Source organism: Bufo gargarizans, chromosome 1 (assembly GCF_014858855.1).
Source record: "Bufo gargarizans isolate SCDJY-AF-19 chromosome 1, ASM1485885v1, whole genome shotgun sequence".
Classification (NCBI taxonomy): Eukaryota; Metazoa; Chordata; class Amphibia; order Anura; family Bufonidae; genus Bufo; species Bufo gargarizans.
In genome coordinates, this window is record NC_058080.1 from 29,962,123 (window position 1) to 29,986,401 (window position 24,279).

General features: G+C 43.3%; 1 protein-coding gene across 1 annotated transcript; it reads left to right on the forward strand.

The window, feature by feature from the left end:
* Window positions 1–19,514: 19,514 nt before the first annotated feature.
* LOC122923691 (vomeronasal type-2 receptor 26-like) lies at window positions 19,515–20,309 on the forward strand. Its single transcript, XM_044274575.1, has one exon. The coding sequence runs from the start codon at window positions 19,515–19,517 to the stop codon at window positions 20,307–20,309; it is 795 nt and encodes a 264-aa protein (XP_044130510.1).
* The last annotated feature ends 3,970 nt before the right edge of the window (window positions 20,310–24,279 follow it).

The window sequence follows — 24,279 nt, forward strand, 5'->3', positions numbered from 1 at the left end:
CACGATAATCGCCCAAAAACTGAAAAAAACTATGGCTCTTAGACTATGGAAACACTAAAACATGATTTATTTATTTTTCAAAAATGAAATCATTGTGTAAAACTTACATAAATAAAAAAAATGTATACATATTAGGTATCGCCGCGTCCGTGACAACCTGCTCTATAAAAATACCACATGATCTAACCTGTCAGATGAATGTTGTAAATAACCAAAAAAAAAAACGGTGCCAAAAAAGCTATTTATTGTTACCTTGTTACAAACAAAACTTCCACCCTATCCCGTCTAGCAAAATCTGCCTTCCAAAAACCGTATGGCATTCCTTTCCTTCTGCGCCCTGCCGTGTGCCCGGACAGCAGTTTACGACCACATTTGGGGTGTTTCTGTAAACTATAGAATCAGGGCCATAAATAATGAGTTTTGTTTGGCTGTTAACACTTGCTTTGTAACTGGAAAAAAAATATTAGAATGGAAAATCTGCTAAAAAGTGAAATTTTGAAATTGTATCTCTATTTTCCATTTATTTTTGTGGAACACCTAAAGGGTTAACAAAGTTTTTAAAATCAGTTTTGAATACCTTGAGGGGTGTAGTTTCTAGAATGGGTCATTTTTGGGTGGTTTCTATTATGTAAGCCTCACAAAGTGACATCAGACCTGAACTGGTCCTTGAAAAGTGGGTTTTTGAAAATTTCTTTAAAATTTCTAGATTTGCTTCTAAACTTCTAAGCCTTGTAACATACCCACAAAATAAAATGTCATTCCCAAAATTATCCAAACATGAAGTAGACATATGGGGAATGTAAAGTAATAACTATTTATGTAGGTATTACTATGTATTATAGAAGTACAGTCGTGGCCAAAAGTTTTGAGAATGACACAAATATTAGTTTTCACAAAGTTTGCTGCTAAACTGCTTTTAGGTCTTTGTTTCAGTTGTTTCTGTGATGTAGTGAAATATAATTACTCGCATTTCATACGTTTCAAAGGCTTTTATCGACAATTACATGACATTTATGCAAAGAGTCAGTATTTGCAGTGTTGGCCCTCCTTTTTTAGGACCTCTGCACTGCGACTGGGCATGCTCTCAATCAGCTTCTGGGCCAATTCCTGACTGATAGCAACCCATTCTTTCATAATCACTTCTTGGAGTTTGTCAGAATTAGTGGGTTTTTGTTTGTCCGCCCGCCTCTTGAGGATTGACCACAAGTTCTCAATGGGATTAAGATCTGGGGAGTTTCCAGGCCATGGACCCAAAATGTCACCGTTTTGGTCCCCGAGCCACTTAGTTATCACTTTTGCCTTATGGCACGGTGCTCCATCGTGCTGGAAAATGCATTGTTCTTCACCAAACTGTTGTTGGATTGTTGGAAGAAGTTGCTGTTGGAGGGTGTTTTGGTATCATTCTTTATTCATGGCTGTGTTTTGGGGCAAGATTGTGAGTGAGCCCACTCCCTTGGATGAGAAGCAACCCCACACATGAATGGTCTCAGGATGCTTTACTGTTGGCATGACACAGGACTGATGGTAGCGCTCACCTTTTCTTCTCCAGACAAGCCTTTTTCCTGATGCCCCAAAAATCGGAAAGAGGCTTTATCGGAGAATATGACTTTGCCCCAGTCCTCAGCAGTCCATTCACCATATTTTCTGCAGAAGATCAATCTGTCCCTGATGCTTTTTTTGGAGAGAAGTGGCTTCTTTGCTGCCCTTCTTGACACCAGGCCATCTTCCAAAAGTCTTGGCCACACTGTGCGTGCAGATGCGCTCACACCTGCCTGCTGCCATTCCTGAGCAAGCTCTGCACTGGTGGCACTCCGATCCCGCAGCTGAATCCTTTTTAGGAGATGATCCTGGCGCTTGCTGGACTTTCTTGGACGCCCTGAAGCCTTCTTAACAAGAATTGAACCTCTTTCCTTGAAGTTCTTAAAGATCCTATAAATTGTTGATTGAGGTGCAATCTTAGTAGCCACGATATCCTTGCCTGTGAAGCCATTTTTATGCAACGCAATGATGGATGCACGCGTTTCTTTGCAGGTCACCATGGTTAACAATGGAAGAACAATGATTTCAAGCATCACCCTCCTTTTAACAGGTCAAGTCTGCCATTTTAACCCAATCAGCCTGACATAATGATCTCCAGCCTTGTGCTCGTCAACATTCTCACCTGAGTTAACAAGACGATTAGGCCGAATGCACACGGACGTTTTTCACGGCCGCGAGCTGTCCGTGGAACCACGGGCTGGATTCCTGCTGAGAGCAGGAGCGCACGGCGTCATTGGTTACTATGATGCCGTGCACTCCCTGTTGCCGCCACAGTACAGTAATACACTGGTATAGATCATACCAGTGTATTACTGTATTGCGGCGGCAGCAGGGAGTGCACGGCATCATAGTAACCAATGACACCGTGCGCTCCTGCTCTCAGCAGGAATCCAGAAAAACGGCCGTGTGCATTCGGCCTTACTGAAATGATCTCAGCAGGTCCTTTAATGACAGCAATGAAATGCAGTGGAAAGGTTTTTTTGGGATTAAGTTAATTTTCATGGCAAAGAAGGACTATGCAATTCATCTGATCCCTCTTCATAACATTCTGGAGTATATGCAAACTGCTATTATAAAAACTTAAGCGGCAACTTTTCCAATTTCCAATATTTATGTAATTCTCAAAACTTTTGGCCACGACTGTAGAGAAATTGAAACTTGGAAATTTGCATTTTTTTTTACAAATGTTTGGTAAATTTGGTATTTTTATATAAATATATATTTTTTTTTTTTTACTTCATTTTACCAGTGTCATGAAGTACAATATGTGTCGAAAAAACAATCTCAGAACGGCCTGGATAAGTCAAAGCGTTTTAAAGTTATCACCACATAAAGTGACACTGGTCAGATTTGCAAAAAATGGCCTGGTCCTGAATATGAAAATGAGCCCGGTCCTTAAGGGGTTAACAAGGTTTTATGCAGATCTGTGAAGATATCATGTAAAATTACATCAGATAAAAAAAGTGAAAGATCTTAGGAGATTGTAGTGGGGTAGAATAGGTTAGTAACACAACTCTGCAGTGTTAAACATATAATGCACAGAGTACAGTACACAAAATCCTGCAGTGGGACACTGCACATGTATTACATAGACCTTTCATACATGGTATCTTTTTCCTCTAGATGCCACAATCTCGCTGCAATGAGAGATGTCCCCCCGGGTCCAGAAAAGCTCCTAATGGAGAATATCACTCCTGCTGTTACGACTGTGTCCCCTGTTCTGAGGGAGAAATGTCCAATATAACCGGTGAGAAGAAACAAGGCACTGACCATTTCCTCATGTCCTTCCAATGCCAAACAAATTATTCTAAAGTTCTAAGAAAATTGTCCAGCCTGTATCAGGAGCAAATGTCCTCCGTGTATGGACACAAATCAGATTTGGGTAGACCTAGATCACATGTGCACAGGGCTGATAGATCTGTTTATGGTTCCAAATAGAAAAATAACTCAACCATAGATAACACAGGATTGTAGGTAAAGGTTTGGGGGTCATGTGCTCTGATCCTGGGGTCCGTGAGGGGTGACTACCAGCCACTTGAACTTCATGAAAAAAGCATTTCTTCACTAGGTAGGTATTTAGGTGTTTCACAGCAATTGACACAGAATGAAGGTTAACAGATTTTTTATATTAATTTATATTTTTTTGTAAAACAGGAAGTTACCAGATAAACAAAATTGAATACTTCTACCCTGGTCCTGTAATCTTTACAGATGCATTGTAGATGGCCCTAATGTTCAATTAGACCCAGATCTCACCAATAAAGGAAATTTGGATTTTTGGGAAACCTTTTTAGTAGGATTTTTTTCAGGCACCATTTCAGATGTGCAGAAGCTTTCAGGTGTAAAAACATAAATAAAAAAAAAAGAACGAAAATAAACCATTTTGGAAGCTGCACCTCTCCAAAAACGCATCTAGGGTTGTAGTGACATTTTTGATTGCCTAATATTAATATTGTCACTGCCAGTTCTGTGAGAAGGTCTGACAGACGTCCTTCTCTACCTCTTGCATGATGTTCTTTGTTTTGGTTTCACTTTCTCATCTCATTTCCTTCTCCCAGGTGTCACCTATTTAGACTAATCCTCTTTCCTTCATATTCCCTCCCATACTGCCTCACTTTGCGGTTTATACTACTTCCTGGATGAAGTGTTCAGTGCTGGAGGCTTCGGCTGCTGCTTGTTCAGATAAGTCCTTTCATGTATTGTGTTTCCTTGCTGGCTTGATTCTAGGTGACCCTAACTCCCTCCGTATGAAGTGCAGGGAGCAGGTGGTCGTGTCCCCTCACTATTATAGGGCTTTCAGGTGTCACACAGTCTTAGGTACGTGGGCATACAATCATCTACCTTTGAGACCCTTGTATGTGCTTAGCAGTCAGGGTGAGCTCTTAGGGTTTTATAGGGGTCACCTATATGCTCCTTAGTTTGGGATCAAGCCAGTCAGACTTTTATTTATAATTTCCAGCTATCTGCAACATCATCCGTGACATTATAAACCGCCCTTACCGTCTTAAGCATGGATCCGGTTTCAGCCTTGACTGACCGCATGCAAGGTCTTTCACTGGAGGTAGCAGATCTCCGTAAAACTGTGTCTCAGTTTCAGGTGACCGGTTCTGCTTGTGTTTATGGAGTTTGTTCTGAGCCTAAGATCTCGCTTCCGGATACGTTCTCCGGGGGTAGTGAGAATTTTGTTCACTTTAGAGAGGCTTGCAAACTCAATTTTCGCCTACTTCCCCATTCCTCTGGTGATGAGGAGCAGAGGGTGGGGATCATCATCTCGCTGCTCAGGGATAACGCTCAGTCTTAGGCCTTTTCGCTGCCGGTGGGGGCACAGCCCCTCTGATTGGTGGATGAATTTTTTGTAGCCCTGGGGCAGATATATGATGACCTGGATCGTATTGCTCTGGCTGAATCTAAACTGCGTCTTTTATACCAGGGTAAACAGTCCGCAGAGATATATTGTTCTGAATTTCGGAGATGGGCAGCTGATACTGGTTGGAACGATGCTGCACTCCGAATTCAATTTTGTCATGGTCTTTCGGAGGGATTGAAAGATGCATTTGCTTTTCATGAGAGACCAGCGTCGTTAGAGTCTGCCATGTCTCTAGCTGTTCGTATTGACTGGCGTCTTAGAGAGAGAGAGAGGAGACTACTCCTTTTTGTCATATTCAGCCCAAGGACAGTGGCGCTGTCTCATTCAGTGCACAGGGGTCTCAGTCTCTCTCAATCCCCTCTGAGCAGGAGGTCATGCAGCTGTATTTGTTTGCCTCTTATAGTAGAGGATTCAGCTCTCAGAGAAGGGTTTGTTTCTGTTGTGGGGGTATACATCATTTGGCTAGTGTTTGCCCCTCTAGGAGATTTATGGAGTTTTCTGAGGGTAATAAAAAAAAAAATTAAAAGAAAAAACCCTCTAAAAACTTTCCATTTGCTACTATTGGCAAGGTTGATGCGGAAATTAAAGGTTTGCCGTTTGCTTGTAGTTCCCGTTTTCTCCTACCTGCTAGGTTGGCGCTAGATAGCAAGAACATTGTTTGTGAGATTTTTGTAGATAGTGGAGCAGCTGTCAATCTTATTGATAACCAATTTGCTATAACGCATGGTTTCCAGGTATGCACTTTGGAAAAGTATATACCTATTTTTGCTATGAATTCCGCTCCACTTTCTCAAAGATTGTTAAAGGGCATAGTTCACAATATCGTTTGACTGTGGGTGATGCTCATGTTGAGGATATGTCATGTTTCGTCCTAAGCAGATTACCTACTCCTCTAGTGTTGGGGCTACCCTGGCTCACTAAACATAACCCCACCATTGATTGGCAAGTAAGGCAAATAAAGGGTTGGAGTGACTTTTGCAGAGAGAATTGCCTCACAGCGTCTCTTTCAGATGTTTCTACCAAGACTGTACCATCTTTTCTCTCAGAATTTTCGGATGTGTTTTCTGAGAGTGGTGTCCAGGAGTTGCCCCCTCACCGGGAGTACGATTGCCCTATTAATCTCATCCCAGGCGCCAAGCTGCCAAAATCACGTTTATACAATCTCTCCCAACCTGAAAGAGAGCTATGCGTACTTATATCTCTGAGAGCCTGAGAAAGGGACACATCCGACCCTCGAAGTCACCTGTTGCCGCTGTTTTTTTTTTTTGTTAAGAAAAAAGATGGTTGTCTGGATTTCAGGGAACTGAACCGTATCACAATTCGTGACCCTTATCCGCTTCCTCTGATCCCGGACCTGTTTAACCAGATTGTTGGGACTAAAGTTTTTCTAAGGTGGATTTGAGAGGGGCATACAACCTGGTCAGGGAAGGGGGCGAATGTAGAACGGCCTTCAATACGCCTGAGGGTCATTTGGTGAATTTGGTTATGCCCTTTGGTTTGATGAATGCTCCAGGCCGTCTTCCAACATTTTGTGAACAGCATTTTTTATCATTTAATGGTGAAATTTGTACTGGTGTATCTAGATGACATTTAGATTTTTTCTCCTGATTTCAAAACTCATAGGGACCACCTACGTCAGGTCTTGCTCATTCTGCGGGAGAATAAATTGTACGCTAAACTGGAAAAATGTCTGTTTGCGGTTCCGGATAATTCAATTTCTTGGTTTTCTTCTCTACGCTTCTGGTTTTCGCATGGACCCTGAGAAGGTCCGCGCTGTGCTTGATTGGGAGCTTCCTGAGAATCAGAAGACGCTGATGCGGTTTTTGGGTTTTGCCAATTATTACAGAACATTCATTTTGAATTATTCCTCTGTTAAGCCACTCACTGATATGACTTAAAAGGGGGTAGATTTTTCCTCCTGGTCGGTAGATGCGCTTAAGGCCTTTTCTAGTATCAAAGAGAGTTTTGCTTCCGCTCCCATTTTGGTACAACCTGATGTCTCTCTACTTTTTATTGTTAAGGTGGACGCTTCTGAGGTAGGTGTGGGTGCGGTCTTATCTCAGGGTCCTCTGCAGAGAGAAATTACGATGTGGGAGATAGGGAGTTGTTGGCCATCAAATTAGCTTTTGAGGAATGACGCCATTGGTTAGAGGGAGCCAGACACCCTATTATCGTGTTTACCGACCATAAGAATCTGGCCTACTTGGAATCGGCCAAGCGTCTGAACCCGAGACAGGCCAGATGATCTTTGTTCTTTTCTAGGTTTAATTTTGTTGTCACGTTCCGCCCTGGGGTTAAAAATGTGAAGGCGGATGCCCTGTCACGTTGTTTTCCGGGAGGGGGGAGCTTTGAAGACCCGGGTCCCATTTTGGCTGATGGGGTGGTCGTCTCTGCTCTTTATCCTGATTTAGAGGCAGAGGTTCGGGCAGCCCAGGCAGAGGCTACTGATCTTTGTCCTCCTGGGAGGTTGTTTGTGCCTCTCGCTTTACGACACAAGGTTTTTAAGGAGCACCACAATTCTGTCCTTGCTGGGCACCCAGGGAGTAGAGCCACAGTGGATCTCATTGCTCAGAGATTCTGGTGTCCGGCTTTTCATAAGACGGTTGAGTTTTTTTTTTTTTTTTTATATTGACAATTTTTATTGTTTTTTCCTTTTTCATATTCACAGTCATAATAAAGAGCATTGACCGGTATACAATGTAGAAAGTTATACATATGTGATAACTGTAATCAACAGGCATAAGTACAGATTGCATTAGTAAACGCAGAGAGAGGCCCATAAGGCCTCATAAAGGCAAGTGTCAAATAAAGGTGAACAATAACACTAAATTAAATTAACTTTGTGACAGGGTACTAAGATAGAACCGACATGGTGCATGTATGAGAACCATTAGAGTGAAATCAAGGTATTGGCCCAGGAACAGTGGGGTAGTGGAAGAGAGTTAAGAGAAGTTTCTATAGGCTCTCCATGGGGACCAAATCTGGAGAAAAGTGTGTCTGGTGCGAGATTCCCAATGGGAGATCTCCTCCATTCTGTAGATCTGGTCAACTCTGCTAATCCATTGTTCCAGACTAGGAACTGCAGAAGACAACCAACAAGTCGGAAGAAGTGGTCTGGCAGCAGCTATCAAAAGTGAGAAAAGTGAGGACTTAGATGAGTTAATCCCCCCTATTCCTAAAGATAGCAGAGCCATATCTGGTGAGCAAGAGAAGGAAGTCTGGCAGATCTGGTTGCATAATTTGATTAAGTTAAGCCACCATGGGTTGATTAGCTCACATGACCACCAGATGTGCAAAAACGAACCTTTGGATTTGGAACAACGCCAGCACCTATCCGTGGCGCTAGGATTATATAGGCATGTCTTGTCTGGAGTTCTGTACCATCTCATAAGGATCTTATAGCTATTTTCCTGGATATGCACGCATCTGGAGATCTTATGAGGGGCAATTAAAGCTTTGGCAATTTCGGGAGGTGTCAGAGTTCGTTGGAGGTCTTTTTCCCATAAACCAATGACTGCGGGTTTGAGGGCTGTAGGGGGGGACATCAGGTTTTTATATATTGTGGAGATGATTCTAGGGGGATAATTCCTATTACTTATCAATCCTTCAAACCAGCAGGTAGTGTTGGAAGAGGGGGATTTTTTTGTGAGGAGAAGGGATTCGGATCTAATGAAGCTCATAAGGACAGGGTTGTGAATCTGTGTGTTTAGTACTTTACACATTTCTAAATCTGAGCGTACACATCCGTTTGGGTCTAGGAGCTGAGAAACAGGAGTATCAAGGGATCTTAAAGCCAAAGGACAGCTATCTCTCAAGTCTTTAGGGGCCAGATTAATAACATCTCTTATCTGAAGAAGATGGGAAGGCAGGTTTAAGACCTTAGAGTCAAGAGAGAAACTTCTCCAGACCTTCAATGTATTACAGATGAGGGGGTTTGGAATGGAGCCAGGTGGGGGAGGTGGTTTATCAGCTAGTAGGAGGGCCCTGATGGGGGAGGATAGAAAGGCATTCTCTATTATGGGCCAAGATTTATGGGGTGGATTTCTGATCCAGTCGACTACCCGAGAGAGTTGTATGGCCTTCATATATGTCTCTGGGTCGGGAAGTCCAATACCGCCTTTAGCTTTAGATCTAGTTAGTGTAAGCAACAAAGGATTTAGGGATTTCTATAGGGAGTACCTGCATTAAGTAGGTGAGTCTGGGTATGATTAGAGACATTAGGATGTTTTTCCTTCCAAACCAAGAGAGGTATGGGAAATCCAGTGAGTCTATCTGGGTTTGTATAGATGCTAAAAGAGGTTTAAAGTTCAAGCTAAATAATTCTGACAAATGGGGGGAAATCCTGACTCCTAGATATGCTAGTAGTTGGGTTTGCCAATTAAATGGGGAGTTTGCCTTAAGGGATGAGAGACTCAGGGGAGAAAGACCCATATGGAGAATTTGAGATTTCAAAGGATTGACTTTGAAGTTGGATAGTGAGCCGAATAAGGAGAGTTTTGACAAAATTCTGGGCATGGAAGTATGGGGGTTGGTGGTTAGGATCAATAAGTCATCTGCAAAGGCCGCCAGTTTAAATTCGTGACGCCCAACAATCAAACCCTTGATCTCCCTGTCTTGCCGAAGAATTTGTAGGAGAGATTCCATTACTAGGAAAAATATAAGGGGAGATAGCGGGCAGCCTTGTCTCGTGTCATTTCTTATTGGGAATTGGGAAGACATAAGTTCATTGACCGACACGGATGCCGAAGAATGCACATACATAGAAAACACAGCATTTATATATTGTATAGGCAGATGAAATTTTGAGAGGGTCAGCTTAATGTATGTCCAATCTATTCTATCAAATGCCTTCTCAGCATCCGTGCCGATCATGACCAGGGGGATGGCTTTATGGGCAGCGTAAAATAGGGCATTGAGTATTTTAGTAGTGTTATCCTTCCCTTCACGACCTTTAACAAACCCTACCTGGTCAGGATGGATTAAATGAGGGAGTAAGTTTTGGAGTCTTGTGGCAAGCATTTTAGCAATGAGCTTGAGGTCCACATTAAGCAAGGATATGGGGCGGTAATTGGAGCAAGATGTGAGGTCCTTACCCTCTTTAGGGATTATTGTGATAGTGGCTTTCGTCATATCTGAGGAAAGCGGGTGGCCGATTAGTGTACGGTTGCAAATGGGGAGCATGAAAGGAAGTAAAAGTTCTCCAAAGGCCAAATAGTACGATATGGGAAGGCCATCGGGGCCAGGACTTTTTCCTTTGGGGGTAGACTTGATGGCCGTTGTTAATTCTAGAGTGGTAAATGGCTTGGATAGAGATTCTTGTTGTGGAATAGTAAGGGACGGGAGATTGAGGGTGTCCAAGAAGATTTTAATGTTGGCTTCTCTGTCTAGGGAAGTGTTTGGAAGAGCCGATGGGGGGAGGTTGTATAGAGCTTCATAGAACAGTTTAAACTGATCAGCAATTTCTTCAGCTTTGAAAAGCTGAGTACCTTGGGGGGATTTGATGCTTTGCACATATATCGGGAGTCCCTTCTCTGTTTTATTCTACGCATCATGAATTTCGATGCTTTATTTCCGTGGGCAAAAGTTTTTTGCTGAGCCGCTAGGTAGAACTTAGCTGAACGTTCGTTTAGTAAGTTCTTTAATTGTGTTCTAAGGGAAGAGAGTTCCGCTAGGTGGTGGGCAAGCAAGGACTGTTTATGTGCTTTTTCCACTATGTGGATTTTGGACAGTAAAGTGTTGAGCTTCTTTTCAGACTCTTTCTTTAAAAAAGAGCAAAGGCTGATTAGTCTGCCTCTGATATAAGGCTTGTGAGCGTCCCAGAGGACCTGGGGGGATATATCAGGGGTGTTGTTTAGTTTAAAGTATTCCTCAAGAAAGGAAGCTATCTGTAACTTATGTTTGGAGTTACCCAACAGAGATTCATTGAACCTCCAGTTTGTATACCTACTGCTTTTGACTTCAGGACGTATAAAACAATATTTAGAAGAATGGTCAGATAGAGTGATATCACCTATTCTGGCTGAGGAGCAAAACTGAAGTTTCTCTTTTGGAGCTAGGATATAATCAATCCTGCTGTATGAGGAGTTATCCGTGGAATAGAAGGAGAAATCTACTGAATCAGGGTTGAGGCACCGCCACAGATCGACCATACCCATGTTGTATAATTTAGTATGCAACAATCTAAGGGCTTTTGCAGAAATTGATGACTTCTTTGATGAAGTGTCAATGAGAGGGTTAAAGGCCAGGTTAAAGTCTCCTGCTATGATCAAGCATCCTTCCCTTTGAGAGTCTGCTAAGGCTAGGGTACTAGAGAGCCAACTGATCTGATCTGTGTTGGGAGCATAAATATTAACAAATGTGAACATGGCTTGCCCTATTTTGCCCTTAAGGATGATATATCTGCCATCTGGGTCCTGCAAGTGGGACATATACTGGAAGGGAAGCCCTCTACGGAAACCTATACTAACTCCCCTCGAAGCGGCACCCCCGGCTCCACAATGGTACCAACAAGGAAACCTGGAGTGGGAGAGGTCCGGGTATCTATCATGCTTAAAGTGGGTTTCCTGGAGAAAGACCACTGAGCATTTCTCTTTATGTAACAAGGAGAGAATTTGGCCTCTCTTAGAGGGGGATCTCAGACCTTTGACATTATAGGATACCAATCTAAAGTCAGACATTTTTGAATATAGAGAAAGACGTGATGTATGATCTAATTTACATAACGGCTAGAAAAGAATCGACCGACCGTAGGAGGGGAAGGGGGGTGCCACCTCGAGAGAAGCGTATCCGGAACCATTGTACTAAGCTGTCCCGGGACCATGTCTTCTCAATCAACACCATGTCGGGATCGCCCATGAAAAGAGCAATCAAGAAGAATCTTGAGCACTTGTCAGAATAACAGAGGTTAAATACGAAGAACAAAAACAGAAAAAGTAATCGTAAATGGTTAGTTAGCTGTCTAGAAAATGGGAACATGACGACTTTAGTTCCCTGAGTAGATAGTATGATGTGGGGGGGGAGTAAGGTATATATGAATACCATTGAGCAGCAACTCCCTCTAAGGGATTGATATAACTGGAAGGTTAAGTTAGGATGCCTTAAACTTGTATCGGATCTGGGGACAGACAGTAATTTAGGGCTTTTGTCTCCGCAGATAAAGGTGAGGGGGGGAGGATGAGGAAGAGGGAGAGGAAGAGAGAAAAGGGGGACTCAATATAAGCATATATGACTCAAACACTACTATTCATATATAAAACTGTAATAGCCTTCCAACAGATGGGATGGGGGTCCCTACTGTCTCTTCCTCTTACACCAAGTGGGAACAAGGCACCAGCAAGGGTAGCAAGTGATTAAGCTCTTAATTCACCACTCAGAGTATAGAGCCAAATACTTTGGGGAGCATCAGTATAGTAGTGATAATACCAAAATCTAAGGGTTGAGTCCTATAAAACCCTGATTACAGGGTAAAGAGAAATAAAAGGGAGGAAAAGAGGGGTTAGAAGAATATTACTTATCAGCTAGCGTTAGGCGCTTAGAGATAGGAGTAACATTTCCTCTTCTGGATCTTTAGGATTTAGGGGTGCGGAGAGGTTCCCATGGAGTTGTCGTAGGTAGGTTTGGAAGGGTGGTCAAGTTTTGGGCCATGTCCCAATTTTCTATAGGTAACGGCGAAATCTGAAGAAGATCATAGGCTTTGTTCAGGTCACTATGAGAGGCAATATGAACGCGGCGCCCGTCGTGGAGAAAGGAGAGTCCAAATGGGAATGTCCATCTGTATAGAATCTTGTGGTGACGTAGCAGGTCGGTGAGTGGTTTCATCATTTTCCGCTTCTTCAGGGTGGTTTGAGCTAAATCCTGATAAATAGTAATGGGATTGCCCTCCCATTCCACGGAGTCAGAGTTCCTAGAGCCCGCTAGAATTGCTTCTTTCACCGGGAAGTGTAGAAATCTGCATATCACGTCTCTGGGAGGTTCACTGGCTTGCGGCTTGAGGCGAAGTGCTCTGTGAGCTCTTTCTATCAAGACTTCGTGCGCAGACTCTGGGCCCAGAAGTTTATGACAGATCTGGATAACAGTTTCAGGGATATCCATTGCAGAAATAGATTCCGGAATGCCTCTAAAACGGAGATTGTTCCGCCTGCCCCTATTTTCCTGGTCTTCGATAGCGGTATATAAGGTGTTGATGTGGCTCTGGGCAAGGGACAGACTGGAGGCCATTTCGTTCTAGTGTTGCAAAACTGTGGCCTGGGTGTCTTCCAATACTTCCACTCTGCGGCCTATATGGCGTACGTCTTCCTTAATAGAGGAGAGGTCTAGGCTGAGGGGTCCCAAGGCGTCAGCCAGGGCTTCTTTAGGTAAGCCCTGGAGATGGGCAGACAATCAGTGTCACCGGAGTCTTCCTCTACCTTATCGGCATTTGCGGCAGCAGATTGCTTGTGACTAGAGCGAGGTGTCCCCGGCGCCATCTTGGGTTCTTTGCTAACTGCTACAGCCGCCGCTTTCTTAATGAATTTCTCCATTTCACCAGTTTGGCTCAGCAATCTGTTGGGACCTGTTTGGTCAGAAGTCTTTTGGCCACCGATCTTGACCATCCTGGAGTCCAGTTCGCTAGTAATAAAGGGCTATGAGGGATCTGCTAGTACTTCACATAACCATTCAGAACCGATACAGGCTCCGCTCCCTGGGAGATATCAAATTTTAAACAAGAGGAGCTCCTATGGCACAATAAGTTCTTATTTAAACAACCACTCTTTAATTGGCTGCAGTATTCAGTGTTGTAATCTTACTTGCTGCACAGACAATAAGTGCATCTCCAGTTAATAGCGTTGGAATCGTCTTCTGGCCACAGCTGAGCCCTGCTATACAAGTGAACAGCGCAGACTGTATGGGCTCTGCTCTTCTCACAGGGCCGGCGGAGTGATCTGTCTAGTGATGCGGCCGCCAGGTCCTGTCTGCTCAACTTCAATGGCAAATATGGAGCAGGTAATAGGACTACAAAGATCTTGTATTTAACTGCCGCTTTGATAGGGTTAGCTCAGGACCCTTACCGCTCTTATGGCCGCTTGAGCAGGGGCGTCCAGAGTGGTCTTATGATGGTTCCTGTTTTCGGACCGGCTGCTATATACGGCCGGATCTATTTTCGCCGGTCTCAGGCTCGGTCGGATCAGCTTCCAGCGACGATAGCGATCCACAGATTTTCTAGCCTGCTGGGGTTCACTTCAACAAGCAGGTCACTTGTCTGTTGTGGGTCTCAAATAAATCTGGTGGCAGGTGGCACTTAAGCCGCGGGGCACGGCTTCTGCGGCCCGGATGGGCGTTCAAATATAGTCCGGTGCTCACCAGAGTTTAGTAGGCCGCAGCTCCTCGCCGACTCAGCTCCAGGAAAAAGTTATATCTTTTTGTTCCAGGCGATGACCTGAGATAGGATCTAATGTTTTAGGCAGAGTTGAGCCTGAATTAGCCGAGTTATATCGGTTTATAACCGCACTTTCTTCAGAGCTCCCACAAGCTGCTACTGGCAAGCTCTGCAGCTAGCTCCGCCCCCTGGTTGAGGGTTTTTTGGCAGCCTGCAAGACCTGCGCTCGTGCCAAGGTCCCTCATTCACGGCCATCGGGTCCTCTCCTCCTGTTACCCATTCTTTCCTGTCCTTGGACGCATCTGTTCATGGACTTCATTACAGACCTGCCTCGTTCCTCGGGGAAGACTTCTGATGGTAGTGGACCGTTTTAGCAAAATGGTGCATTTCATTCCCTTTCCTGGGTTACCCAATGCTAAGACGTTGGCGCAAGAGTTTGTTGATCACATTGTTAAATTGCATGGCATTCCTTCAGACATTGTTTCTGATAGGGGCACGTAATTTGTTTCCAGATTCTGGAAGGCCTTCTGTTCTCACTTGGGGATTCGGTTGTCATTTTCTTCTGCTTTTCACCCGCAGTCGAATGGTCAGACCAAACGCGTCAATCAGAATCTGGAGACATATCTGCGCTGTTTTATGGCAGAGAATCAGGAGGATTGGTATTCTTTTTTTGTCCCTTGCTGAGTTTGCTTTAAATAACCGTCGCCAGGAGTCCTCTGATAAGTCACCATTTTTTGGTGCATATGGGTTTCATCCACAGTTTGGGACATTCTCTGGAGAGGGGTCTTCTGGTTTACCTGATGAGGAGAGATTTTCCTCGTCTTTGTCATTTATTTGGCAAAAGATTCAGTGTAATATGAAGAGGATGAGTGAGACATATAAGCGTGTGGCGGATAAGAGACGTGTGCCTGGTCCGGACCTGAATGTGGGTGATCTGGTGTGGTTGTCTACAAAGAATATCAAACTGAAGGTTCCCTCCTGGAAGTTGGGTCCTAAGTTTATTGGGCCTTACAAGATCTTGTCCGTCATCAATCCCGTTGCCTTCCGTCTTGATCTTCCTCAGACTTGGAAGATCCATAATGTTTTTCACAGTCCCTATTAAAACCTTATGTCCAACCCACTGTACCCTCCTCTTTGCTTCCTCCTCCGATTTTTGTTGATAGTAATCTTGAATTCCAGGTCTCTAGGATTGTGGATTCTTGCATTATCCGCGGTTCTCTCCAATACCTTGTTCATTGGGAGGGTTATGGTCCTGAGCAGAGGATGTGGGTCCCAGTGGCAGACATTAAGGCCACTCGTCTCATCAAGGCTTTCCATAGGTCTCATCCTGAAAAGGTGGGTTCTGAGTGTCCGGAGTCCACCTGTAGAGGGAGGGGTACTGTCACCGCCAGTTCTGTGAGAAGGTCTGACAGACGTCCTTCTCTACCTCTTGCATGATGTTCTTTGTTTTCGTTTCACTTTCTCATCTCATTTCCTTCTCCCAGGTGTCATCTATTAAGACGAATCCTCTTTCCTTTATATTCCCTGCCATTCGGCCTCACTTTGCGGTTTATACTAGCTCCTGGATGAAGTGTTCAGTGCTAGAGGCTCCTGCTGCTGCTTGTTCAGATAAGTCCTTTTATGTATTGTGTTTCCTTGCTAGCTTGATTCTAGGTGACCCTGACTCCCTCCGTATGAAGTGCAGGGAGCCGGTGGTCGTGTCCCCTCACTATTATAGGGTTTTTAGGTGTCACACAGTCTTAGGTACGTGGGCATACAATCGTCTACCTTTGAGACCCTTGTATGTGCTTAGCAGTCAGGGTGAGCTCTTAGGGTTTTATAGGGGTCACCTATATGCTCCTTAGTTTGGGATCAAGCCAGTCAGACATTTATTCATTACTTCCAGCTATCTGCAACATCATCCGTGACAAATATATAACGGATAATGCATTATTTTTTTCTCAGATATGCTGTGTCCAGAGTGTGTGCCTGCAGAGAAAAACCTTATAAATTGTCATGTCAGCCCTCCTGGGTAAGGAGATACCCCACATGTGGCCCTTACCTGCTGTCTGGGCACATGGCACGGCTCAGGAGTGAGGGACCACCACTTGGCTTTGAGAGCATAGATTGTCCTGGAATGGTTATTAGTAGAGATGAGCAAATCGAAGTTGATGAAGTGGAATTCAATCTGAATTTTAGGAAAAAGGATTTGCACCGAATGCGTAGGATTACCCATAATGCCATTCATGCAGCCAATCAGCAGCCAGCCAGCGCTGTGATGTCACAGCCTTATAAATAGCCTCAGTCATCTTGGATTCAGTCATTTTCCAGTGTACTTAGTACAGGGAGAGACGTCAGCAGATGCTGGGGACAGTGCTAGGAAAGATTTATATTTTGCTCAATAGAAGTTCAGGAAAAGAGCATTAGAAGTGTAGGGAAAGGATAGGGAGGAATTATTCCACTAGTATTTATTTAGAACAGGGTTCAGTAGGGAAGGTGCGGTATGCCAGCCGACAGGGCAAATTATATGTGAGGTCACGGTGTGAGCATTAGTTGGGCCGAAGTAAATTCAGCTCTGGTTACTCATGGTTATGTCGTCCCTGGGCAGGCCTGCACAAGTGATGAGGAGAAGGCCACAGAAATTCTCTAGGGCACACTCTGGTGTTAGGACACAGGACAGATGGTGGTTCGAGGTGCCCTTGATGGTCTGTATTAATGTGCCTATGGCAAGGTCCCTTGTTGTCGTGACGCCAGTACCTTTTGTGGTGGTACAACCATTTACTGTAGTGTTAATTGAGGAACTGAAGACTGAGACAAGGATGGTGCAATCCAGCTTATAACTTTTACTGAACTTTGCTCCTAGTAACAATTCCATCCAATTTATAAAACAGTCTTTGTTGCATCCCAGTATAAAATACAGTCTCATGCATACAGGGGTAGGGAAATGTAAGTCCTCAGAATACACAGGCTCTTGTCCTAAATATATATAAGAAGGCTACTGCTTCAGACTAGGCTTTGAAGAAATAAAAGTCTTTGGCTGGTAAAAACTCTCGCCTGATCCTAACCTGACTGGAAGGTGGTTTACAAAATCCTTGAACTTCTATTTACCAGTGTTTTCTTATAGCTGGCCTATCTGTCCTCAGGGTTTAAACTAGAAGGTGTGCATGCCGGAAGCTGTGTCCTACACCTGCTTGCAAAGGTGCCTGGGAAGCTCTTAAGTATGGCCATCTGCTATCCTTTGACTTTAAGACAATATAAAAATCCCCTTGAATTCTTTTTTTAGTAGCTGGACACTGGTCACCTCGGAGGAGAGAGATATAGAGGTGGACTTCTCACCTCTGGGTGGAATCTTGTGGCTTTAACCCTGGACTGTGGAGCCAACAGGAAGAGAGCAGAGAGGCAGGAGGCCTCCCTCCAGCCAGCCAGTACATCATGGCTGCTCTCTGACTAAAAACTAACTCTACTCTGAACTGGTCTGAACCAGACTGAACTGCCTAACTTGGGCCTGAGCTAAGCTATATATACACTAACACTGCCCCATCTTGTGGAGAAACTAGTGTAGTGCCCCCTAACTAGGCCTGTGTAAAGGATCTTACATGAAGAATCACATTGTGACATGGGAGAATATGACATGAGATGAAATACAGCATACAGGCATAATATATGAAAATAAAACATAATGAAACAAGTTTGCGGTGCCCACAATCACATAGTGGGACACTGCATAGGTTACAGCCTGGGTAACAGGAACAATCCTATTACACCTTGCTGCACTGACTGGGGACCCAAATTGCCATTATACAGCTCGGTAATTCCAGCAAACCGGTCTTGTTATTGGGGTGCAAGTGCTGTGTGATACCGGCATTAACAGGGTTATTACAGGAGATATTTCTACATCCTATTTGCCCTTTTGCGGTGCAGTTATATGTTCTAAAGTCCTTTTTGGTGTGTATTAGTGGCACAAAAAAAAGGATTTGCCGTTGTGTGGTAAAGTTAGAAAATTACAGCCCATTTTAGCGGTTATTAGTGGAAAGGCCGGAATTATCGTGGCCGGAAGTCAGCAGGGTGGCAGCAGTGGGAGTTCGGGAGCCAAACATGCCCGGGGTAGACCATCCGCTTCGCATGAGCTACCTTCCCGGAAAGTAGTGGTGCAGGGGTTCACAGAAGCAGCGGCTGTAGCAGTCAGTCAGTGCAGAGTGTTGTCGGTAAAATCACTTACTCGGTGGTGTGGTTTTTGCTAAGCCGCCGGAGGAGGTGAACATGGCCATTTGTAAAATCTGTGGGCAGAAGGTGAAGCGTGACCAGAGTGCTAATGGTGGCACTACAGCTCTGCGTCAACACATGCAGTGGCCTGGGAGAACAGTGGCTCTGTATCTGTAAAGAATAAATCAAGGCAACTGGACTTACTGTAGATTTCTTGAAAACATTTCAAGAAATAGGTAGGTTTAGCCTAGGACCTGCCTCAACTGAGACCACCTTGGTGGGGGTAGGTGGGCACAGATGTGTTTTGATCAAAATATATTGGCTAAGAGTCTCAGATTTTATTACATCAGAGTGAGGGCTTAGTCCACAGATAATGCTTACGTCTATTTTGTTAGTGCATTAATATCCTTTTTTTCCCTGTGATTTATTTTCTTAAATGTAGCCAGGGACATCTGCATATTTATTTATAATATCGTGCAGAATGTTTTTAGCTTTGTTTTTTTCTCTTTTCTGTGATTTTTGCAAATTTATTTTTCAAGAAATCTACAGTACGTCCAGTTGCCTTGATTTATTCTTTACAGATATACCATGACCTGAATAAATGAGAACCTTCACAGACTTTATGCCTTTTGGAGATCATTTCATCTTGAACTTGCTTAATCTGTTCACAGCAGTTTTGACCAGGGTGCCCAGACCTTTTTATGTCACTGTATTCTTCTCCATTTTACAGACATTATCAGAATAAGGGCGAGTTCGTAGTTGCATTAGGGTATTCCGTTATAGGTCTGGTTTCCGTTATGCAGGATGGAAAACAGTCCTGTTATGCTTACACATAGAAATCTATTATGATGGATCAAATCAGAATGCCTCTTAAAGGCTTCCATTTTGCATTCCATCAAAGAATTCCGTTATATTCCGTTATAACTAATTTTTATTTCACAAAACTAAATCTCTCTTTCTTCAACAGACGGTGCCATCTGCCAGAAATGCCCTGAAGATCAGTGGCCAGATCCAGGAAAAACAAGATGTCTTCCTAAAGTCTATGAATTTCTCTCATATAAAGAAGATACCATGGCTTCAGTCTTCTCTATAATTGTGATTCTCTGCTGTGCTATAACCTGCTACATCACAAGAAAGTTCATCTTACATTGGGACACTCCTCTAGTAAAGGCCAATAACCGGACAGTGAGCTTCATCCTCTTGGTCTCCATCATGTTGAGCTTCCTCTGTGTATTCTTGTTCATTGGTCCTCCAGTAGACATAACCTGTAAGATGAGACAAACATCCTTTGGCATTTTCTTCTCAGTTGCACTCTCTTCAGTTTTGGCCAAGACTATCATGGTCTGCATTGCTTTCAAAGCCACCAAACCAGGCAGTTCCTGGAGGAAGTTGGTGGAGATCAGAGTGTCCTATTATGTGTTGGTGATATGTTCCGTCATACAAGTGAAAATCTGTGCTATTTGGTTGTCAGTGTCTCCTCCATATCAGGAGTTTGACCACCACTCTTATCCTGGGAAGATCATCATTCAGTGTAATGAAGGCTCAGATATCTGGTTCTACTCCATGTTGGGTTATCTGGGGCTCCTGGCAGCTGTGAGCCTTGTTCTGGCTTTCATGGTGAGGACATTACCGGACAGTTTTAATGAGGCCAAGTACATCACCTTCAGCATGCTGGTGTTCTGCAGCGTCTGGATCTCCATGATCCCGGCTTACCTGAGCACTAGAGGAAAGAACATGGTGGCTGTGGAGATATTCGCCATATTGTCCTCATCTGCTGGAATATTAGCCTGTATATTCTTTCCTAAATGTTACATCCTAATAATGAAACCTGAGCTGAACTCCCGAAACCAATTAGTAAAAAAGTAAATTAAATGTAGTCACAATGAAGGATATGCTGTACAATGCAATCAAAGCCTTCAGACCATTTCACTTTTTCACATTTTATGTTGTGACCTTACAGTAAAATATATTTTTTTTTAAAAAAAATCCAGTTTTTCCCTGTCATTCTGCACACAATACTCCATAATGAGAAAGTAAATGCAGAATGTTCACAATTTTTACAAATTTGTTGAAAAGACATAAACATAAGTATTCAGACCCTTAACTCAGGGCTTAGTTGAAGCCCCTTTGACAGTGATTCCAGGCTCCTGTCTTCTTGTTGATCATGCCACAAGGTTTGCACCCGTGATTCTCTGCAATTCTTCTCAAGTTCTGTAAGGTTAGATGGGGGCCATTGGTGGACAGCCATTTTCAGGTCTCTCCTGAGATGTTTGATTGGGTTCAGGGCTTTAGTTGAGCCACTCAAGTATGTTCACAAAGTTGTCTCTAAGCTGCTCCTATGCTGTCTTAGCTGTGTGTTTAGGGTCATTGTCTCGTTAGAAGGTGAACCTTTGGCCCAATCTGATGCAGAACACTCTGGATCAGGTTTGCTCGTTCAGCTTTTTATCAACCCTGAGCAGTCTCCCTGTCTAGCCACTAAAAAACACCCCCAACATGTTGTTACTACCACCATGCTTCACTGTAGGGATGGTATTGGGCAGGTGATGGGCAGTGCCTTGTTTCCTCCAAACAGGATGCCTAGAATTGAGGCCAAAAAGATCAATCCTAGTTTCATTAGACCAGAAAAACTTTTTTTTTTTTAAAGAGTCCTTTAGGTGCTTCTTTTTTTTTTTCAAATTCCAGAGTCTTCTTTCAGGTTACAAATGGTGGAGTGCTACAGTGATTGTTGACCTTCTGGAACTTTCTCCCATCTGCACACAGGATCTTTGAAGCTCAGCCAGAGTGATTATTAGGCTATTGATCTCATCTCTATTACCAAGGCTCTTATACCTCGATTATCTAGTTTGGTGGGGTTTCCAGCTGTAGCAAGAGTCCTGGTTGTTTTAAACTTCTTCTATTTAAGAATTATGGTGGCCACAATGCTCTTTGAAACTTTTGGTACAACATAAATTTTTTGGTCCTCTTCTCCAGATCTGCAGCCAGCAGCCAGCTGTGAGACCTTATATAGTGTAGACAAGACTGTGTCTTTCTAAATTGTTTTCACAGGTGGTCTCCAATCACGTTGTAGAAACATCTCAAAGATTATCTAGAGAAAGAAATGGCCCCACTGCTAAATTTTAAGGATAATGGTCTGAATACTTATGTCCAGGCCAAATTTAAATTTTTCCTGTTTAATAAATTTGCAAAAATTGTAAAGTGCTGTTTTTACTTGTCATTATGGGCTTTCGAGTGTAATTTTTATTTTTATTTCAGCACAAGGAGCAGCATAACAAATGTGAGAAAAGTAAAAGGGTCTGAAGACTTTCTGTCTACATGTGACAGTGCTTTACTAGTTATTCCTCTATCCTAAGCTTATCCATCTAGAGCTGGTGCAGGGGAGCACTTGTGGCATTATACTACTGGGAGGCGTGTAACTGCAAGTCCCAGGATTCCTGGTGCTGGATCAGAACGTGGAAGTGGACTCTGCCTATGGTGTGACGCTCGGGGTAAGGGTCATCTGAACTGGCCTGTGAAATATTAGACTGAACTGAGCAGTAAAATAATTTACTTCACAATTTCCTCTGCTTCCTTTTTTAATAATATGTTTCCTATGGGAAGAGAGGGAAAACTGTGGCCTGCTACTACTGGCCGAAAAGCCGGTGCCAACTGTGCTGCTGCTCCTAGCACAACAACCACCCACATTCTCACTTGTGGATGGTGTGGCACGGGTCTTTCATCTTCCATTACCTTGCCCATTATCACCCTGTTGTTTACCAGACATTTTATTCTAAAGCCTAAACAGTCCGTCCACTGCACAACACGGCGACTACAAGGCTGGAAAATCTGTCACCGTCAGGTCAGGTTGTCAGCACTTATTAACTGGAGAAATTTTGAAAGTGTTTTACAGCAAAAAATTTGCAAAAGGACAAAGGTCCACAACAATATATGATGACTGTGATGTGGGAAAATTCATCTGGTCAGGTTTGGTACACTGATTAATTTAAGAAACTTTACAAAATATTTTTTATTTTTATTTTTTTAAACGCAACTCTCTCTATCAATAAATTAAATTTAGATCTCCCCTGTCTGACCCTATGGTAGCTGTACTGTCTAGAGATAAGGCTTTCTATGCTGTCTCTCTGACAGACCTCCAGTCACATTAATGTACAAGCTCAAAGTATGGCTTCCCTGGTTCTGATCATATATAGTTTCAAAACACTTTTTATTGAGGAGTATAGCTCACTTAAATGTATCGTTTTGTGTTTCAATAAAAAGTAACATTCTTAAAGATCAGAAATACAATAGTATTTTTTACATATGATAAAGATATTGTATCATCATTTAAAATAAAGAAAAAAAACTGGGTAAGGTATGGGGGGGAGGGGAAGGGGGTGGGGGGAGGGGAATGGGATTTGCAGCAGGATTGTCCATCAAGTCTGGAATATATACCATCTGGAGGATTCAGTCGACCATAGGTATATGTTTAGTGTTTGTGAGTTGTATAGTTTTGAAGAAATTACTATCCGCATTAAAGTTTTCTTAGAAGATACTTTGTCACAACCGTTTTAGGAGTAAATAGCATATATGAAAAAAGTGACTTTTAAAATTACCTTGATTTAATATTTAAGCGGGTATAGGTATGTATATACCAACAGTGGTGTACTACAGTTACCAAGATTGGGGGAGTAGTGGCCCCCAAAAAGAAAAGCATACATGGTGACGGGGTAGACACTCGGATACGGGTAAAAGAAAGTAAGTTCTAGCCCAAAAAGATTGCAGGGCCGAAGGAAAAAAACTTACCCTAGAGGCCCTAGAAGACTGCTAAGCCCAGGGCGACCAACTGATGGTGGAGGTTTCCTGTCCCCAAACCTAATGCTACCTTGTCCCTAGCAAACCCTAAACAGGGAAGATATTAACAATAATAAGGTAGAGAGTGGCTGGTAATCCTAATGGATGGACATCACCATTACTCTCTTAAACCAAAAAAACAATTTATTATATACACAAAGCCCTGACGCGTTTCACCTAACATTTATCAGGCTCATCAGGGGGTGAAAGAATCAGGATAGATAAACACAGTGTGATGCAATTGCAATACTTAGCTTTACAGCCAGATCTCAAACCACAGGGTGTTTTTGCAGAAGGAAAGAAGAGAGAAATGAAACTCCTTATCCCTCTAAAGATGCCTAGAAACAAGTATATATATAGAAGCATATCAGTAGGAGGCCAAAAATGCCTAAAAGCAGCATATAGACACACGCATAACTCAGAAGGAGGCCCGCAGCGTTACACATATCGGAAAATTGAATCAGGCTAAGCAAACAAATTATGCATCAAACGGCAGAGGCTGTTATAGGTGGGAAAATGGTGGATTACCCACAGAAGACACCAGGTTGTCCGGGCCCAAAGCTAGCCCTGGCTGTGGTGGTGCCAACTATTTAAAACCGGGCTTGTCCAGATCCAATTTCCGGACGCCAGAAAACTCCTTCGGGTGCTTGAACCTCATTCCGGAATGCAGATCGTCATAACCATGTCACTTCCGGTATCGTGACACGCATGGTGAAACGCATAACGAAGCCGGAAGTGCTAGGACGTCAGTTCCTGGCACCAAGTGGAACGCAGCAATGGAACGCATCGCCGGACAAGGTATTCCCTCGATGCTTCCAAACATTTCAAGACCCTAAAAAAGAGCCCCCCAGTAATTGGGATCGTCTAATTGGATCTTTTTAAGGAATATTCATAGTCTGTAGTGGCCCACCACCCTCCAGCCAAGGACAAAAAAACAGGGGGGACCTCATACACACATAGACAGTTTTTCTAAATAATAAAATATCAAAAAATATTAAGAGAAGAGATA

What these genes read in the sequence shown, in the direction of transcription:
- LOC122923691 (XM_044274575.1), top strand. Translation starts at nt 19,515, where the DNA reads ATGGCTTCAGTCTTCTCTATAATTGTGATTCTCTGCTGTGCTATAACC.